The sequence below is a fragment of the Solea senegalensis genome, linkage group LG13 (genome assembly GCF_019176455.1).
Source record: "Solea senegalensis isolate Sse05_10M linkage group LG13, IFAPA_SoseM_1, whole genome shotgun sequence".
Lineage (NCBI taxonomy): Eukaryota > Metazoa > Chordata > Actinopteri > Pleuronectiformes > Soleidae > Solea > Solea senegalensis.
In genome coordinates, this window is record NC_058033.1 from 5,051,050 (window position 1) to 5,072,613 (window position 21,564).

A 21,564-nucleotide genomic window follows, 5' to 3' on the forward strand; every position below is an offset into this window, starting at 1 on the left:
AAGAGCCCAAGTGTAATATTTTCTTTTTTATGTCGCATGAAGGAGGTTTTTATTGGGTGAAAATGTGTATAATTGTTTCAAAATAAAAAAGCGTTTGGTTTCTGTAGCCTTACATTTTCTGAAGAGGAAGATTACTCTGCAAAGGAAGAGGAACAAATAACTTTGTGGCATGAGAAGGACGCTGTAATTCTGTTGCAATCTAGTCTCACCACTAGATGTCATTAATGCTTTCACACTGGACCTTTAAACCAGAAGTAACCATATTTGGAGGAACAGGAGAGTGGCCTGACCAAGAGCTTGCAGCTGCATCCATGTATTAAATGCATGTAGCATTGTTTATAATCCTCTCTGAACACTTTTGGAGGACTTATTTCAGTAATTATCCTTAGCGTCGCTACTGCTTTCTGAGCAACTGAGTAATTGTTTCAGCACTAGTTCAAAATATATCAGCTAGAAAAGTGTGACTGATATTTTACTCGTACTGGACAGTAATGTGCAAGCTTTATCATCTGTTTGACATCTATCAAGCTGTGTTATAGACCATGCACTCAAGAAAGTGTTTACTTTCTCTTTGTTGTTATAAATCAAGTGAGGGTCTTTGTGTCAGGGAAGGTTTCTTTTTTCCTAACTATTTAAATCGCCCCCTGGTGGCCTTTCCATGCCAGAGAGTTCAGGTTTCATGCACCTTCACAGACTTCATCCTTTTCTATATACAGTCTGTCAAAGTGCCTGAGGGGCTGATGTGAAATCTGCCGCTTAATAAGAGCACCAGAAACTTCTAAATGCCATTTAAAAAGCTGAGTAATGCCATGAATATCTCACTGATTGTAAGTTGGAGGCCATTAGTGTGCTTTCTTAAGACTTTCTCAGAGTTTAATTAGAGCCGGTCGGTACATCATTGCTCTGAAGCTGGTGCAAAAACAAAAAAGTGCGCCGGCTGCCTCCGTGGCCGTCCTCTCTAGCCCTGGGCTGTTTCACAGATCTGTGCCCATCCGGACACTGTCACCTCCCATCGAGGAGTATTCCTCTCCATTACCAGCCTCTCTCCATCCCCTACTTAAATAACAGCAGCCCTGCCACTCCAGCCCCATTAAGACACCGCCGACACGACCGCAGCCCCGCACACACACAAACTGCCCAGGCCTTTATAAATAGATGGTGGGAGACGGAGAGGCCGGTCGAAGGTAAATTATTCCAAAACAACCAAACAGGACTGAGAGTAAGAACCCCCACCACTCCCGCTCCTCCTTTCAGGTGTCACTTTGGGCTGACTCAATTTTACACTGTAATGGACCTCCTGGGTCAACTACTTTTCTCCTACCTTTCCTTGACTCTTTTTTTTTTTATCTCTCCTCTCTCTCGCCGCTCTCTTCATCTATCAGCAGCCGACAAACACCTTTACTCACTTTCCTCCAACACACACACACACACACACATTATTCCCTGTACAGGCCGCATGGTTTGCACCACTTAATTTTGTCTAACACTAATCAGAGTTCGCACTGCACTCGCCAAAGTGTGGTTTGCACACAAGGAGGAGGCCAGTGCTCACAAAAGAAACACTCCACTCAGGTAAAAGCACCTTTACTTTGATGAAATTTCACTTCTTAAGTTAGTGTGGACGCACGATTTCAAACAATAAAAACCATTTAGTATTAAGATTTCTGTTGTTCTGCGTTTTTTTGTTGTCTTGTATTCAGCGTGAGCAGAATACTCAGGCGACACATTGTGCCGTTAATTACCTGAGCTTTACTGTAAAGTGGTCAAATTAGACCCACATCTTTTTAAAAAGAAAAAACTGTGCGTGCACTCTCACCGTGTGGATGTTTTCATCTGCTGTTTGAAGGTAGAGGTGATTGGATTTTCTTTTTTTTTTTCAGCCCTGCTGTTAATGAAGCACAGGATTAAGGAGAAAAGTACCTTTCAAGCCTTACAGGTTTTCCGTTTTCATCACATCAGAATATGCAAATCCTGCCATGTACGCGTCGAACACGACGGCTCACGTAACAAATATTATAATTTCCCCTTTGAAACTCAACAAGTACAGTCCACATGCGGATGAAGTTATTTCTGAGTTGCTTCAATGTTACTATTTTGTGTTTGTGTTGTTGTTTGAAAACACACTTTCAGTGATTGTCGGGGCTTCTTTAACAGTGGCTGAGTCGCCGCTGACTCATGGATGTGACTCGCAACTGTAACTGCCGTAAAAACATCAAAGCGTCCGTCTTTTGTTCAGCAGCATTCTTTCTCTCTCTCTCTCTCTCTCTCTCTGTGTGTGTGTGTGTGCATCTGGGTTTCATATTTCCTTCATTTCCACGCCTTTGTCCGGGCCAGAGGTCAGAGGTTGCTAACCTTTTACATTCCAAAACCCTTTTTTTCTCTCCCCACCTCTCCTCTTTGACCAGAGCCACTCTGTCAATCATCCTCTGACCCCTTTCACTTATTGTCCCTCTAAGACAATTAGAACCATTTCATTTTCCAAAACACTCGTTACGTTTGCCCCCTTTAATGTGTCCATTAACAATGACGCCTGCAGGAAAAAGTCCTCGGCTAATACTAACACACTGACAGACGTAAGATACATGATAAACTTTAAAAAAAAAAGGAGAGGGAACAAGGGTGAATAGGAGGCAGCCTTGTCAATCAAACCCACTTAAGTCCTCAGAGTCCCAGAGGGATTCCAGAAGCAATTGACCCCAGTCAATGGCCTATTCATTGATAAAAGAAGAGGAGAGGAAGAGACGGGCAAGGAAAACAAAATACTGGAAAAAGAAACAACAAGCGCTAGCTCTCGTTACGTGTTTGTTTTTTGTTGTACCCCAACCTCACTGCAGACCGAGTCTTAACTAAACTGGGTTAGACTGCTGGGTCAAAACTATAAAGTTTGTCCTGAAGGTGGAACAATCACAAAGGTTTGTCCTTTCATCTGGCGATGAAAGAAAGAAACAACTCATTTATATCTTCGTCGGAAAAAGTGTACACACATATATAGCATGTCGTCCTCTGAGAACCATGTACATCTCACAACTCAACTCACTTGTAAATCTGACTCAGTCATGAGTGTTCAACAAGGATCCAAACCGTGGAGGCAAAGCTAAAATCGGAAAAGGATTTGTCAATAATAATTATTAATTTCCCAGTAAAAAGTTAGATGTTTATCCTTTTCTCCCTTGGTTTTTACATGGCTTGTTCCAAATCTCCCATCTTTACGTGCTCTCCACAAACTCCCTTTTCATCCTGCCTCCTATCATCATCCTTCAGCGGTGCATCCTCCCCTCCATCCCCTGTTCTTTAGCGTTCAGTGCAGCCAAGACAGTGATTGATCTGGCGTAGAGGCTGTCGTGGGCCCTCCGCCTCCTCCAGTGGTTATGAACATGAGGCGGGCTGCTCTTCATAGATTTTTAAATTAGTGTCAGCTTTGCCCCAAAGATGTGTTATTGACTGATGAAATAGAAACTGAGCTCCAAACACTCAGTCCTTCCCCAGAGTTTTCCCCAGCCTGGTAATTGAAAAAGTGTGAAGGGAGTGTGTTCGTGGGAGTGTGCAAATGTGTCTGCGTGTGTGTGTGTGTTTGTGGTTTATAAGTGTTTTTGTGTTTGCAACTGTGTGCTCTTTATCTCTGCTGGAGAAAAATGTGCACTGCTCGCTGCAGACGAGATTCGATTGAAGCATTGCATGGGAGATCTTTATCTGTCTACTCACCCACCCTAAAACGAGAGTAACGTGTGCGACTGTAGACCTGTAAATACAGTGCTTTTCATGTCGTTATTAACTGTGTCCGAGATGGTTCTGTGAAAAGCCGGAAAATATGAAAATAGAAAGTATGGGGTCGACGACTTCCTTGTTTTAGCTGATTGATCAGCTCCAACCGGCATCAGGTGACCCCCGGCTCCAGCTGTGAACCTGCCTCCACCCATCATGTGGAGACGCAGATTACCACTCTGCATGGAGGCTCCACAACCGCAGTCGTGACTGGCTCGCGACACGCGGAGCACACAAACGGCAGCTATATTTGCTCATTCCAAGGCTGTCCTTGCTGAAAAATGTGTGTGTATGTGACTCTCTCCTGCCGATTCATAAAAAAAACCAAAAACAATTAGTTTCTAAACGGTGCAAGCCAGGAGAGCTAGTGAGAGTAATGTGGAGTCTAGAGTGTGTGTGCATTCAAGGAACCTTGTAAATTCCATTGCGTCGGCATGCACTCTGTCCTGTTGCAAGACGAGAAATGTACAAGTGTCATAACATCACATATCACATTATAATAGGATGCACTATATCCTATAATGATTAACTTAGCCATGTAATGAAGGGGTCAAATTCACGTGCATTATGGGATTTTTGGAATTATAAACAGAAGCTAAAATTATCGTACGTCTGGCACCACTGACACCACTAATCAGATGCCTGTTGCAGATGCATTCAAAGAACTTCGTAAATTCCATCACTTCCTGTATGCAAACACATGTATTTGCTACCTTGTGGTTTTAGATACATGACTGAATTAGGAGTATTGTTTGTTTTGGGAAATTTTCTTGGAATATTATGGCATTTACTGACTTTTTTTTAAATTTCTGGTATGTTTTCATGGAGGGGAGTGGGATTACGGGGCTGTTGATGGATGAATCAGCCACCAGCTTTCGTTGTATCGCTATCGGCCCGACCTCCAGTTCTGAATTGTTCCAGCTCTCGTCTCTAATTCCCCCCGATGTGTTTTTCTCAACGCAGGGTCGGACATGGCCATCTTCTGCCTGCTCTGTGGGAAGCGTTTCCAGACCCAGACGGCGCTGCAGCAGCACATGGAAGTCCACGCCGGCGTTCGCAGCTACATTTGCAGCGAATGCAACCGGACTTTCCCCAGCCATACTGCACTCAAACGTCACCTCCGCTCACACACAGGTCAGTGGAAATACGCATCTACACAACTGTGTGTTATTCATCTATTCATTTTCAGCCTCTTGCTCTTGCCTGGCTTACATTATGGTTACAAATGGATTGGTCGGTTCTCAATATTTACGTCTGAGGTTTACGGTACGCTAAAACTCTCCAGTTGCAGCAGTTCGTTCAATATTTGAATTCATTACAAGTTACAGATTATGTTACAGCTTGGTTTTGAACAGAAATATCCTGCCTTCTCGCTCAGGCCTTGCAAATAAAAGGTTTTTCCATCTGAAGCACAACCCAAAGAAATTAATACACATACGGACATTTAATACTCGTCCATTATGTCCTCATAAATGGGAAACCGAGAAAACTAAGAGTGGCAGATTAGCTCAGATATTCATCAGCGTTTCAGACCAGATCAGATATAATTCCCCTGCCGGTTTACTGTCAACTCCAATTTGAACCCAAAATACCTCATCCTAAAAGATTCAAGACGAGGAACTAAATATCTACGTTTGGTATGCTTTTCCTGGCCTGTTTGTTTCTCTATGACCTCAAACTAAGTCTAGTGTGGAGTGTAGTTTTTTGTGTTCAAACCATTATAATGAAGCACTGAATTTATGTAGCAGTTCAGTTGATTGCATAAGTAAAATGTGGTAACTTTTTGCCAGCATGTAGAAGTAAGTTTTAAGGTTTTTTAAACAGATTCAGCTGATGTAATGGAAGAGGATTTAAGAAAGGTACAATCTCCTTTGGTTCCGGGTTCTGAGGTTTGTACGTGGTATTAAAAGTAGGTTTTGATATGATGACCTTGGTGATCTTTGTTTGGAGTAGTCTTACTAAGCAGATTAGTAAAAGGTGAATATGTGTGGACTATGTTTAAACAGTTTTAACTTACAAAAGTCAAATGTATGTAGGGCTGCAACTAACGATTATTTTATTAGAATCAAGTAATCTGTCGATTAGTTTCTTGATTAATCGAGTTTTTTGTCCGTAATCAAAAGAGGTCAAATGCCGATCAGTGTTTAACAAACCTGAAAATCATGATGTTCTCAAATATATTCACATTTAAGAAGCTGAAAAATCAGAAACTTTGTATTAATTGTAAAAAAACAAAAAAACCTCTGAAACCAATTAGTTGATAATTAATTGAGTCATTGATTAACAATCGAATAATCAAATAATCGCTGCAGCCCTAAATGAATGCCACTTATGTTTTGGTTGTCGTATCCAAATTGAATTGAAATTGAAGTTTTGGTCTGAACCCTGACTCAGGTCGCGTTCAATTAAATCCAAAACACTACATATCCATAATTCAGTGGCTGTCACTGTCAATCCCATGTGAGAACTTTCCTCCCACAAAGCTCCAAAATGTAAGAGTGTGGAAATTCATAGGCCTCCTTCACCGCGAGCTCCCTAATTAATCCCTTACACTCCACACGCGAACCGAACTGTTTTACATCAGCGTCTCAGGTGAGCCAGCACAATGCTGCTGCAGCGTTTCTGCTCAGGAAATTACTCATCTCCAATGGTCATGCTTAAATAAGCATTTGCAGTCGTGTCTGCTACTTTATTCAAAGAGCACGGAAGATAGTGATACGTCTGTACTACAATAAATTCAAAAATAAACAAGGGCAGAGGCGGCACAGAAAAAAAGTTTGCATCGCCACAAAAGGCTCTACCGCGCGTATTTTAATAATCGAGACAGTCCGAGGTGTCGGTGGATGTGGTTTCGCCACGATGACGTGGTTTTTATGTTGTTAAAATATTGACATCAAGGAAAAAATGCAAAGCTCTATTAATAGACAATGCCATTGAGAGAGAGAAAATCGAGAGAGAAAATATACATATACTACACTATGTGAAATTGCCTATAGAAAATGCCTCTTGAATGTTTAAGAAAGCCATTTAAAATAGTGATAGTTGTCCTTAGTAATCAACTTCGACGGTGTTTAATGGTAATATCTACAGTAAAACTTATGTCTTGAATCAAATATAATAATATAATTTTATTCATTTAAAGAATTTGCATCCCAAAAATTAGAATTCGTGTTATAAATTAACCAAATCAGCAATATGATAATATTTGCATCAAACACTGAATCTTGAATCTATTCCGAATTAAAAATATATATATATTATATTCATTCTTAAATTGCAGCTTGAAGTCACTGTCACACATATCAAAGTCAAATACAACATGTAAAAAACAAAAGTGTTTCCTTAGATGATGCTAGTGCACCCTCATATGTCAACATCAGCTGAGCTTAAAAAACAAGCTTTATTCCAGGTCAGTGAAATGAAAAGAAATCTGCATGTCAGACAAAGCTCATTTACAGTGATTTTTTTTTTTTGTACTTCCTTCATCTGCTGCTGCTGCTGCTGCTGCTGCTGCTGTTGTTGTTGTTTACTTCAGTCCACTAGTAATTCTCTCGGTGCTCGCTCTCCACTGAGGCGAGGCCGGGATACTAATACATTGTTGCAAGGGAGCAGAGGTAGCCTGATGGATGTGGCTATTCAGACTGGAGGAGGGGGGAACACACACACACACACACACACACACACACACACACACACACACACACACACACACATGACAGAATATGAAAACATGGAAATGAATCCCATTTCACCAGCAAAGGGATGGCGGCTTTTTTTTCCCCTTCCCCTCTCTTTTTCTCTCTCACCCAGCTGCCTGTCTGCGACCTTAAATAACAGTCTCACTGTCAGAGCCGATTTAGCTCACCAGCTCCCGGATAAATATTTGAAACGAAAGGCAGAGAGATGAGAGCAGTCGTCCCTATTTACAAGTCAGGCGAATTCACCATTAGTCTGTGATGGTGGTACGTGCAGGGGATGGAGGGGGGTGGTGAGGGTTGTATGGGGGTGGGGGCGGCGTAGCCGGCTTGAGCCGCCTGTACAGTAGCGGTGCACACATGTGCTCCGGCTTGGCAGACATTGGCGAGGACACGCGAGCGGCGTCTCTGATCCACCTGCCGCAAAATGTCACCTCGGCTCCGTCTCCGGAGCGCGGAGACGAGACACTTTGAACCTCATCCCGGGCCGTGGGCGTGTGCGTTAAATCACAATGAGCCCGCCGTGAAAGCAATCGCTTAAATATGACGCCGGAGCCTTTTGTTGTGGAGGGGGGGATTATAAAGTCAGCAACTCATGCAGCCATCACCAGCTCCAGAAATAGGTCCTAATTAGCCCCCCCACCTCCCTCAACCCCAAAAAAAAAAAGAAGAAGTGGAGGCACTGCATTCCTCTGCATTCACGCTTTGATGTTAATAATCGTATTCACACTTTGCAGGGTAACACAAGGCGAAAAATAGTGCGGAAAAGCAGAGGCGACATATCAGCCTGACAGACTCAGCCACTTTACTTGACATGTTTGTTCATATATGCTTTGTTTTTACACGCAGATTCTATTGTGCAAAGTCCTTTTCCTTGATGGATATGTTTTGATCATTATTTTTGATAGATGTACTGGAAAGGCAAACTGAATCCAAAATAGTACGGCACGTATTAAAACAGATAACTGTCCCCCGTCTGTGTTGGTAAAATAAGCTTCAAACCGACTAATCGAGTCATCGTTTCATCTCTGTATAGTTGAAATGGACACTCTCTCCTGAATGGTGTCTTATCCTCTTCTTAACTTGCGCGTGGTACCAGCCGGCCCAGTGGGTCAGAGGTTACCAAGCTGTTTGAATGCAGTCCGAGATGTGAAATGCAGGGCAACGCGAGTTCACGCTATCTATTCATTTTTTGAGAGCTTCTCTCTTTTTCTTTTTCTTTTTTTATCTGGTTTACGAATAAAAGCTGAACATTTTCAGTGTCCAAAAAAACATATTGGAATGACCATAACGACTGAATTCTTGTCTTAGTGTTCTACTGTACTGTAAACAAACTGAGAACGCACAAAAGCATAATAATCTAATCATGAAATAATGTGCACTGAGGCTGATTCTGTTCCTTAAAAGAGCAATTCAACCACTATTATTATACGTTATATATAATTATATCTTTAGTTGTACATATTTCCATCATGTAATTAAGTTAACCAGGCTTCTTTGATATTAGTCTCAGATGTTATGTAATGTGCTAAATTTGTCCACCTGTTGAACCCTTGCGCAAAGATTTGTTTGACAGATTTTTGAACTGCACTTTGGCAGCGATTACGGCGTGAAGAGAGATTTGTAACGGGAGAAGAAGTGCCGGCGTTGAAAGGTTGTTTTGGTTATATAACCCGGATTGATGGCATTTCAAGGTTGCACTTAAGTTAATTTGTGTTATCACGCGGTGTGTTTGTTTCACGGCGTACAGTCGCTCCTCTGCTTCCTTCAGATATTCCTGCACAGGAAAACGGGAGTCAATCGCAGTGCGATTTTAATACCGACATCTCAATAGAGAGAGCGTTCAACCCCTAATTTTAATGGACATGGCGCGGCGTCTCACCCGCCACAGAGAGGCTTTCAAGACACACCTCGGTTATTGGTTGAATCACCGCGCTGTCGTATCATCTGACAACAGAGAGAGCAGCGGCAAAAAGCCCTTTTATACGGGCATTCATCATGTGTGCTTCGTTTTACCTGTCTGCACGCACTGCATCTTTTGAAAGCAGCCCTCTTTGCCCGTGCGTCTGACACAGGATCAGCATTCAGGACTAATGCGAGGGGAGAGAAACAGACTTAATGGCATTTTGTTTCAGCAGCGTCTTTAATCTCGGCATCTCTCGCTCACTGTCTGTCTCCTCTGATTTCCCTCCATCCACCTGCAGTTTCATCACCCTCTATTAACATGCCAGACACAGTACACACACACACACACACACATACTTCTTCCCCTCCGTGTTGCCTCGTTGTTTTGGTTCATATACGATATGTTTACTGTCACCGTACAGTAAAGGTTCAAGTGCTTGTGCACAAACATACAATGTGGGCTCGTAACAGTAGCAGCTGTGCTACACTCACTCACACACACACACACACACACACATGCTGTCTTTACAGACTAGGCCTTCATTAATATTCTGTTGTTGTGCACTGTCTGTGTGGAAGTGTGCGTGTGTGCGTGTGTTGTTTTTTTTCAACTCAGAGCCAATTTGCTGTCTGCTGTGGCGGGGTGTTTTGTGTTCGCAGCTGTATTTGATAGTGCGACAGCCAGAAAGAGAGAGGGAGAGACAGTTCTGGACCTGGCAGTGATGGAGCTCAGTGATTTACAGCCTCTTACCGCGTATAATGAACACGCCCCAGGTGCCCATGGGCACCCACAGTGGGCCTATGGGGAGTCTAAAGAGGTAACGGGGGTGGGGGAGGTGGGTATATGTAAATGCAGAGATGGTGCGTTGGTGTTTGTGTGGGGGGCGGGTAGGCGGGCGGTCAGGAGACGCAGGTGGCGATGCTCGGGGGCACCCATGGGTCCTCTCACCACACAGGCTGTGGTTCCACCTCACTGGGCTGGGTCCTCATCTGTGGCCTCACTGCCATGTGGTCACAGCAAAGGGAGAAAGGGGGAGGATAGAGGGGAGGAAGGAATGGTGGCAGATTTGGTATGGACAGAGGACGTGTCCTCATTCTTCTCCGCCCCCCGTCTCCCCTCCATGTGAATATCCTGACAGAAGAAAGTCATGTCTGGCTCTTTACATCCTCACAGTTGTGATTGTAGAACTGTGTCTGATTTATTTAAAGCTCTGGCCGTGCAACTGTGCACTCTGGCGTCCCCGAGTGGCCAGAGCGTAGAACGTGCCTTGATGTGCATCCCAGACACACACACACACACACACACACACACACTGTACAGGATGCTGGAGCTGGGCAGCAGCCACTTGGCATTTTCCACCAGTCTGTTCTTCAACTGATACTGAACAGTTAATTGTGTCTACCCTCTGTTTGACTGTGTGCACGCACACAAAAAAAAAAAGACAGAAAGTAATTTGAAACAAAAAAATCATTATTTTAAGCTGGGATTGGCACCGGCGGCCCCCCGCCACCCTCATGTGGAGGTTAAAGCGGTAGAAGACGGATGGATGGATCATTATTTCACCTGTTCTTTGTTTATTCTACATCATCAGTGCACGGCGAGTCTTTAACCTCAGCCAACTGCAGCAGTATATGGGGTGAATCGTTTGGGCTTTTAAACAGACAGACTCGTTATGTTGATACAGTACATACATAGATAGAAACAGGACATATAGGAAAGTAGATAAATGACGTGCATAGGTACAGGACGTATGGACTCAAGTAGTCCAATAAGTACATAATACATAAATATGTAGGTAGAGACAGTCTGTACATAGATATGTAGATGGGAGCAGGACATGCATGCATGTATGGGAAAGGAGATAAATTACAAACATAGATAAGTAGGTACATACATAAATACATGAAATATGACAATACTTGAGAGGATACAGTACATACAGAGACATATCAATAGACAGATTGACATATGGAGAAATGCAAAAGTCCTTCAGGTGAAGACCTTGCATTTTTACATGAATACAACCACATTCTTATTAATTCAAGATTTCTGACGGGGGTTCTCCACCGGCAGACCTTTGCGCAGCAACAGGACATTAAGCATAAATAACCCTCCACACACCTCCCCTGTATTAGCATCCCACTCTCTGGTCTGATCAGAGGCCCCCTAATTAAAGACAGGTGAATCCGAGCTCAATTATTATTCTTGCGGCGTCGTGCGAGCACCGCCGAGCGACCGTGATGGATTGTGATCTCTGCTGTGGTTGGAAAGCGCTAGAGAGAGCACAATGTCTTACAGCGGGAGCCACTGATAACTTCATGCAGACAAATAAAGACTGTCACTTTTATTGATTTTTTTTTTACCCAGCCCCCACCGCTGCCGCCGCCGCCATATACACCCTCATCTCCTGCTCCATCCCTGTCTGTTTTATCCCTCCCCCCCTCCCCTCGCCACAGCAGCCCCTCCACCCCGATCAAAGCCTCTCTTAAATAGTAAGCTGCTCAACATCACAGGGCACGGAAAATGCCTTCCTCCATATAGCACACCCCGAAATGAGATCGGCAGTTAAATGGCGACTATCTCTTGTTCCTGTGTGCACGAGTGAACCAAATAAACACATATATACTGTAACAAACATGAAATATTCACTACATTATGCAGAATGGAAGTGAAATTGTCCCTTAACAGTGGGGCGGCGGTGGCGGCGGCAGCGGCAGCACATAACGAGAAATGCAATTTATTCCCTGGCACGTCGCTGCCTGGACAGGCAGATAATGAAAGGCATAGGTCATTGGTGGCGACTTAAACCTGCAGCAATGGTGTGAAATACATTAATAAATATCCACAACATTAGTTGGGTGGAGAGGGGGGTGGTAAGGGTGTGGGCGCAAATGATGCGAGGAGGTGCTCCTCGTCAAATGTCGGGATACAATTAGTCTTTGGACCGCTGGTGAGAGGCCTCCTGCAAATCATAATATCCCTGATCGTTGACATCTGAATATCCATTACCGCTGCCCCCATGGGAAGCGGGGCCGTGGCAGCCCGAGGAGCAGGATGTGATGAGTGTTGTCACTTTCGTTTTAGACGGCGCACGTACTGTATATGTTCACCCAGGCGGGGGCAGCCCCCGGTGTCTGAAATCGTCTCTCGCAATGCAAATATACGCCGTTAATATGTTTATACAGAGTGTAGGTGGAAAATAAATGTTTTCTTTAATGTTATTTTTACTGTACCGTAATACCACAATGTTTAAAGAGGCAACAGGCACGAAAAAGCTGCAGTGTAGGTAACTGGTATCTTCTCCAAATTTGTTATGTATTTGTTAAATAGAGTCTTAGTTTTTTATAAATCATCATAATGAAGCGTTAAAGACAAAAATATATCTGTTTTAACTTGAACATGTTCCATTTAAATACTAATCCCTGAGGTTTATGTCAATGTAAATGTAATATAAACTGTTTTAAAATAGCTACAGTAAATATCTTATCTCAATGACGTCCAGCAGGGTAAAGGGTTAGAGGGGTGGAGCTATGACATCATTGTCCTAAAGTTGCGTTACTTCTTTCACTCTGCGATCCATTTACCACTGTGTTGATAAAAAGATGGCTTATTTTCCTAAACTCACTCTTGTGTGCACACAAGAATTTCCCAGACTTGCATCATGTATTAGCAAACACAAAGAACAGAGGTCTCAAACTCACGGCCCGCGGGCCACATGCGGCCCTTCAGCCAATTTCCTCTTGGCCCGCCACTTAAATGTTTGTTTTCTAATATGTATTGAGTCATTTTGTATCATGAATGTGTTTTTTATTCCAAATAATATATCGTTCCTGATCAAAACAAGTGCCTTTTATTGTGAAATGATGTAAAATGTTGGGAATATCACGATATATTTAAGATACTGTAGCCCAAACCCTACTGAAGAGTTGTTCGGTTGGACTTTTCCTTCGACTGTTTGCCACTTCCTGTCTTTCACAAGAGACTTCTTGAAACAGCCGTCTTTCACGACATCTCGTCTCGCGTCTTGTCAGATTTTAAACCCATATTTGGGAACGAGGGGGATAATAAATTCTGCATTGACAAACTTAGTGTGTTGTTGCGGCTCCGCCACATCTGTCAGGTTTGTCCATTAGCACATTGTGAGATTGGGACCACGCGGTCAATAATACGTCTCGTGGCCGTCGGACAGCGCTGACAGGCTGCAATTATTTAAGGCTTCGCACGAAGCAGAACAATAGTGCAGGTGATTTGTTAAGAACAAATAAAATAGGTAACATTTGTCAGCTTCGATCAAACCCTTTCCTTCTTTTTTGCAACAATGGTTCTTCTTACTGGTATTTTGCATGTCCATGTTAATGAGTTCTTGTGAACGAACAGTAATGAAATCTTTGTATTCAGGGAGTCATTTTTGTGTTTTGAAACGAGACAAACTAATCCCTGCCTTCCTCTCTCTCTCTCTGTGTTACAGCGGGTGACCACCCGTACGAATGCGAGTTCTGCGGGAGCTGCTTCCGTGACGAGAGCACGCTGAAGGGTCACAAGCGCATCCACACTGGGGAGAAGCCCTATGAATGTAACGGCTGCGGGAAGAAGTTCAGCCTCAAGCACCAGCTGGAAACCCATTACCGCGTGCACACAGGTACTGTGATTAAAATTAGCCCAAATGACAAAGGGAGACGTCGGAAGAACAAAACCCTGTGTGTTTTCTTTCACAGGTTTTCTATTCAGAGGATTTAGAAAACTGCATGTGGGTTTCGGGGTAGTTATGCCCAAGAATAATTTCCTGATTTAATTAATGCCTGAGCCGAGAACTTCTTGTACGGTCTTGTCTCGGTGCCATCGCGATGACTAATTTAGGGATTAGTTCATATTTTTTAAAACTACAATTACTGCCCAGTGGTTGTCTCCCTGCCCCCGCTGAACTGACTTCATTTAATGTTTTGTGGTTTGACAACCACCAAAAATGTATCTTTAGGGAAGATTCCCTCAAGATGAGGTTTTGAAAGGTCACAGTAACTTTGGTCAGGATTCCCTGGGAGTGTTCATGAGATACTGTGATCAACAGACATAAAAAATATATTAGTCCTTAGAGTCCGACTGGAATGCTTGACCAAATCTAAAGAAATACTCTCCAATAGTTCAGTGTAGAAGATCCAAAAAGACTGAGATGAGAATCTCAAATGACTTGGTATAAATAAGAATCTGTACTGACACATGAATTAGAGCGGACGCATGGATGGATAAACTGGCTATGTAACAGTAGAGGTGCAAAGAAGGGATATTAGCCTGCTGTACATTATTGCCACAATACCATTCTTCCGTATCTCCTCATTTAATATGAGCGTGACACCATCACATCACATTATCCTTCATAAAAAAACGCAGGGTTTACACATACTGGATGTAGCACATGCAGCCTGGAGAGGGATTCTGTTTTAAAAATCCACATTGCACCGCACAGACTAGGCCAGATGAATATCTCTGTTGCCGTGATACAGTAGATGAATGTCTCCGAAGACTTTGTATCGATCCCGGTATATTTAGAGCCCCATAAAGATGTTGACACAGTGATAAGCTGGATGCCCTGGAGAATGAGTGTGCGCTCCGCACCAGACTGAGGGAAGGATACCACGACTGCTCGCCAGCTTGGCACGCGGCCAGGGCTTTATGCCTCCTCACCATCTCTTTTTTCTCTCACTGACACGCACACACACATATCCCATTCAATAAGCCAGCTGTTAAGCCACACTATCAAGGCAGGCTGTCCAATAATTGGCTCCCCCCTCCGTCCACCCTTTCACCTTTTATGTGGGGGAGAGGGGCTTTGCTTTAAGCCGAAGAGCAACAGCAGATAACAAGAGCAAGTGACAAGCTCACAGTCAAAGGCCACCGCGCACAAAAGGCGGCTGCTTGATGAATCATCGACATTGGCAACCTCGCCTCCCCGCCCCCTTCTCTCCACACATCCTAAATGCCAATGCCGGATCAATAGCCGGGGCCCCATTTGCAATTCATTATTAGCTGGTTATTCGAGGCGAGCCCCGTTTACAGTGTGGTTATCAATATCATCAGTCGTCCCCCTGCAACACTGTATTTACGCTTATTGGGTAAACTGTGCCTTAACCCCCGACTCACTCCGAGGTCAAGGTTAACACAAAAAAAAAGAAAAAGGGAAAGAGAGCCGAAAGACTTGCTCGCCATGCCAGCGCACATGCACGCGCGTGGCTCCCAGCTGAAAGGTGACAGCAAGCACCGGCGCCAGATCACTTCCGACAGCTCATTTCAAATGCCATTGGTAAAGGTCAGCATTTACATGTCTAATTTGCGTCTGCTGGCTCGAGCGCTGGCGGATTATTCCCTGCCATCGCTCAAATCATTAGCACATTTAGGCCCGAGTTGCTGTGGCTGAATTGAAATGTGCCTCTTGAATGTTGGAGCCCCCCACGGCAAAGGAAGCTGCGCCGGGCTTTGATTTATGACACCTTCAGGAGTTCTCTGTGGTCCGAGCTGCTTCGCGGGTAATGTACCAGGGATCAGCTGAGTCGACGTGATGTCATAAAAGAAATACCACATATTCATGATATTCCGCGGAGTACAACGCAGAGTTTTTTGGAGCACGTTGCTTTATTTATTTGAGCGTGATAAAATAAAAGAAGGCAAGATAACTCGAAACAGCAGCAAGAGAAACGATGACAAAACAGAGGAATAAGTAAGAAAAAAAGTCAGTCTAAAGAGCTGGCCAAATTGATTCCATGTTCTACGTGCTCCATTTCTTGGGCACAGCTGTTCCGTAGGTGAACCCCTTTTGTCGCGATACAGCGGATCCTCCGAGAATAGATCCACTCGTTCATGTGCAGGAAACACGGTGACATTTTGAAGGAGCAGAGAAACCAAGGCTGTATGAAAATAACGTCTCCAGGTGTAGAAGGTGACATGTGAAGGCTGTGTTGCACTCAATGATCTTCAGATTGGCGTCGTTTTTGGGGACAAAATTTGTAGTTTCACGTCATCTCCGATACAGTGTGGCGTCGCGCTAAAAATCGCACTGGCCAAACTGCAGAACTCTTGACACGAAAAAGTGACATTTCACAAACTAATGGGTGATGTCATGGTGGGTGGCCACTGTCCTCTGTGATGGATGACTGTGATGAAACGAAAACGCTCCAGAGGAAGCAAGAAAAAAAAAAGAACCGTACGTTCAGATTTGGGTCTCTTTTCTCACTGTAAACATGATAACGTCTCAGTTCTCCAAAATCCCAATACAGTGGGGTCTTTTTAATGAGAGCGCTAATGAGAATTGATAACAACCGCACACAAAGCGCAGCAATCGCCCCAAGCCACGAGAATAATTAGGAGATCGTTGTGTTATCATTTGTGTTTTCAGTTGGAATGACTTTAAAGAGTTAGCGTTGGTCTTTTACAGCGACGCGCTGATGTTGGCGGGGACAGTTGGGATTTCACTCCCGACGTGTGCGCGCGGCACAATTATTATAACGGCACCAGAATTTCTCCCACAGAGCCAACCTGGGGGGGAATCTGTTGTCTCTAAATTAGCAGTGATGGGATATCTGTCTCTCCTGGAGCCTTGAGTTTCTTTTTTTCCTTCACTTCTTATATCTGTATTAAATGTCTTTATCCCCTGAGTAACAAACACATCACCGTGGATATAATACTGTTAAGGTTGGACGTTATACGGCTAACACAGTTGTTGTCTTCATCCCCCTCCACCTGACCTGATCTTTTAGGTGAGAAACCATTTGAGTGCAAGCTGTGCCACCAGCGATCCAGGGACTACTCGGCCATGATCAAGCACCTGCGCACCCACAATGGCGCCTCGCCCTACCAATGCACCATCTGCCTGGAGTACTGCCCCAGCCTGTCAGCCATGCAGAAGCACATGAAAGGCCACAAGCCTGAAGACGTGCCACCAGACTGGCGCATCGAGAAGACCTACCTTTACCTCTGCTACGTCTGAGAGAGAGAGAGAGAGAGAGAGAGAGAGAGAAAGGGTACGTGAGGAGCTGGGGATGGGGTGGAGAGGTGAGGGGGAATGTAATTGAGCGTTTCGGAGGCTCGCAGCTGTAGGTGAGTGTCGACAGTCGACGGCAAGAGACTCGAAAGCAAGTGGGGTTTGTTTTCTCTTTTTTCTTTTCATGCAAAGGCGGGGAGGGTAGGGCGGCAAAAAGACAGGGGTTTTTAGAGGGTGGTTACGTTGGGACTGGAGTGCTCAGAAGAGGAAGACTTGGACTTCGAAAGAGAGTGACTCTCCACCATTGTTCGGATTCACCGGGTCATTCACTACATCTGCGACTGTGTTATTGTTTCAGGTCATTTCATGCAGCGCCATAAGGCAAGCGGGGCTGCAGGGAAGTGAATTTTTTTTTTCCCTTTGGATGCTGCTGCCACAGTGGCAAAAGAGCGGCTTCTCAAGGGCTATCTCAGTTTGCACATCCATGCCACCAGGAATCTTTGACTCCACTTAAAAATAATCCAGAAGAAAGGACTTTTTTCTTTGTTTTTTGTCGAGTTTACCTTCATGCTGCTCAGACGTTATGAGTTTGCGAATCCAAGCATCAGTTTAGGCCCCAGCTCATCATTTCAATTTGTCTTTTGGAGGAGACATGGCTTTTCCAACACAATCGTACGAATCTAAGAAATGAACTCTCACAGAGTGAGTGAGAGAACTGCTTTGGGCGAGCGTGCCCGTAATCCTTCCCTAAATAGGAAGCGAATCATCTCCCGTGCCTGAGCAGAAGACATATATCTGCCCCGTCAAACTGTCCACACACTCAATCCCTCAGATCCCGGCAGTGGCAGTGAGATAGCCCATGAGAATCCGCACAGAAGAGCCGGCGGGCTTATATGCAGTAGATGAAACAGCTGAACTGGACAGGTGGGAGCATTAAAGTACTGCAAACCAAGCACCCATTTGGTTGCGAGGGGGTGGGACGGGGAACGGGGACAGGACGATGCTATAGTGCTGCTTTTGGTTGGACGTCTCCCCGGTTTTTTGTCAGTAGTCTTCCTGGTTGTGGATCTGTGTCACATGAGGCCTGGACAAGGACAAGGAGTCGCCCACCGCGGTTCTGCCCAGAGAGCCACTCTTATCATCGCATATATTTAGTTTCTCCGCTCCGCGTCATCGTTTATCACGGCTTGATTGCACAGATTAAACAAAAATGACGACAACGGTTTTCTTTTTTGGATGCCCGCACGGTGTATATCGTCTCCTTAGACCATAACTCGTTATCCACATTACAGCACAATAAACCTACTTAGCAATAGTTGACCGGACTGGCTTTTTATCCAATGCATTTAATCCAGATCACTATCATAATCTCACACTAACGACGGACTACACAAGCTGACACAGTACAAACAGTTAACACTCGGCAGATCTGTGGGACAAGGCTGCTTTTCCGTGGGAGTCCTGTGACTTTTTTTGTTGTTGTTTTGTTTTGTTTCACTTCTGTGAGTGAATGTTGAGGAGGTGACGAGGAGGGGAGGAGCCTTTAGCTGCACACCTTCACCATGTGGCGTCACAGGATGAAGACTGTTATAATGGCTAAGAAAACATGAATGTAAATGACTGTGACAGCCTGGCTTCATAACAGGCTGTGGTCGACGCGCGTACCCGCAGAAAAGGTTCACGCTACCTTTCACCGAACGTCGGAGAGCTTTAATTCCAACACAATACACTCCTCCAGTTCTTCTACGCAAGTGTTTTTGTACACTTGGAAACCCAGAATATACAAAAAGATAATCAGCCAATGTGTCCACACTGGATTCAATCACGACCAGTGCTGCGATGCTCATCTTTGGACTTTTTAAACCACGGTTCCTGAAGGCATCAGTAGCAGAAATAGCTTGGTTGGAATTTCGGACTTTTCCCGACGTCTGTGAAACGCAGCGTTAGATGCGCGGGTACGGCTTGAACCTGAAGAGGTTTAAATGAACATCACTGCATGTCACAGCATTACTGGGGGGCGGTGATGTGCCCAAATGGCCACTGGGGGGGGGGAACAAAGTCACTGGTTGGACGGGATACGGCCGAGGAGCTTAGGGGGCGACGAGTGAGACGACAGAATAAATCAACTCTTTTTGTTCTTTTTTTCTCTGTGGTATTTTTTGTCCCGGCGCTTTGTCTCGTCTCCTGTTTTTTATTTGTTGTTTTTTTTCTCCTGTCGTTCTTATCGACCTTGAGTTTGAGCTCAACACATCGTACTTGAATTACCTCGTTTTTGTGACCTCGCGTTTGCTCGTTGTTGTTTTCCTTCATAATTCCCGCCCCCCTTCTGTTCCGTTCTCGTTCGTGATTGTTCATCGGAAAGATGCATTGCACAGCGTGATGAAGCAATGTATAGAAAAAAAGAATTAAGTGCCACGGTGAAGAGATTTGTTTTTCTAATGTTGTGTATTTCTCTGTGCATTAGTTGTTACCAAACTTGGTATTATTAACCCTGCTTGTTAAAGAGCCGGAAGGTTTGGTCTATTTTGTTTTTGTTTTTTTGTTATAAAAGCTACCTCTAAGTTTTTTTGTTTGGCAAAAAGCACATGTTTTTGTGTTTTGTGTTTTGCATTGTTTTCATCATTGCTACTTCATCTCATGCTATTTTGTTTTGTTTTTCTCAAAAGTTGATTTATGATTGTGTTTTAAAGCAAAATGTATATAAAAGGGTAAGAAATAACAAAAGTAGAGGTTGATAGGATGTGAAAAATCATTCAAATGGATGTTTATGGTTCTCTTATAGTCTCCCCCCACTTCCCCTCACTGCACCTCCAACCATAGAAGAGTAGAGGGGGGAAAAAAAAGAAAAAGCAATTTTGAAGCCTTAAGTGATGAGTCGGTGGAAGTGCAGCACGATAAGAAGAAGTACTATTTCTTTTTTTTCAGATGGGGTTTAAAAAGCAAGAATTTAAACTTGAAAATATGTTAATAGAATTGTAGTTTTGTAATGTGAAAAAAAGAGAGAGAGAGAGAGAGAGAAGGTTTGTCAAAAGTGGCTCAACCTCCCCGTGTGCAGGACAGGTGATCATTTGCAGAGATGCAGACGTGCGTTGGACAATTGGAACTGCAAGCGGTAATCAAAAAAAAAAAACGAAAAAAGATAAAGAAAAGAAAAGAAAAACAAACCAGGAGGTTAAAAATAGAGATTCTCTCAGCTGACAAAGCTTCTCTTGAGAAATTAGTGTATTCCTGAACAAGAGCCAACAGAGGCAATTTGATATATAAAAATTGTGATATTTTTGTATTCAGTGTCAGTCCTTTTTCCATTTGTGGAGGGTTAAAGCAGGGCACAAATATTTGTATTTCTTTTTATTGTTATTGTTATTATTATTATTACCTGTCATTTTTTTCTCTCTGGGTGTGAATCATTTTTGCCTTGCTCCTCTTTGATATTGTTGGACAAAAAAAAACGTGTGTGAACCGTACGTTGTAATAATAAGTGTCGCTTTCTGGATGTCAATTGCATTGTAGGTGAAGGACTAAAAAAAAATCTATCTGCCACAAATTCTACGAGCGTGTGTGTGCGTGTAAAAAGACAAAAAAAAACGACGAGTTCAATGAAAAAAATGATAAAATACCGGGGCGGCAGGGGGCGCTGCTGCCTCCGCCACCAACCGACCAATTAGTACTTGTCATTCACAGTTTTTCAATCAAACTTGACTGTCGACATTTGTTTTGTTTTTGTACTTGAAAAAAAAAAGAAGAAGAAGGGACGGCATGTCCCGTGGTGTCTTGCCATTTTATTCTCAAACACTGTGAGCTGAGGGGGTCTTTTTTTGTTTTTTTTGTTAACCCTCGTAAATAAATAAAAAATATCCACCCACTACAATAATAACAGCCGGTCACAGTCTGAACCAAACCACAATGCAAAACCCGTGCAGTCACATGATTCCCATTAATCGTCCTCTGAATGTTTTCTACTTCTTTGTGCGGGTGAAAGAGTGCGTTTAAAAAAAACGAGTGTGTAACTGTGTGTGTGTGTGTGTGTGTTAGTGGAAAAATGCACTAATCAGATCAGATACAAAATAAGAGGATATTCTATGCCACTTTTTTTTCTCTCTCTCTATGTTGGAAAAAAAATAATCTATATATATATATACATTGGCATCGATATAGTTCTTCCCTCAGTGTTCCTCCGATGTTTCTGTACTATCTTTGTGCCTAAAAATGGAAATTGTTCAACAAAAATATCC

At 43.6% G+C, this 21,564-nt stretch overlaps 1 protein-coding gene across 2 annotated transcripts in view; it reads left to right on the forward strand.

Moving 5' to 3' along the window:
• The window catches only part of zbtb16a (zinc finger and BTB domain containing 16a), a 133,959-nt gene extending 113,155 nt beyond the window's left edge, over nt 1-20,804 (forward strand). For both annotated transcript variants that reach the window (XM_044041795.1, XM_044041797.1), the window contains exons 5-7: nt 4,726-4,896; nt 13,832-14,002; nt 17,109-20,804. In XM_044041795.1, coding sequence (XP_043897730.1) covers nt 4,726-4,896; nt 13,832-14,002; nt 17,109-17,338 — 572 coding nt within the window. In that variant the 3' untranslated portion in view covers nt 17,339-20,804. The remainder of the gene's footprint in view (nt 1-4,725; nt 4,897-13,831; nt 14,003-17,108) is intronic.
• The last annotated feature ends 760 nt before the right edge of the window (nt 20,805-21,564 follow it).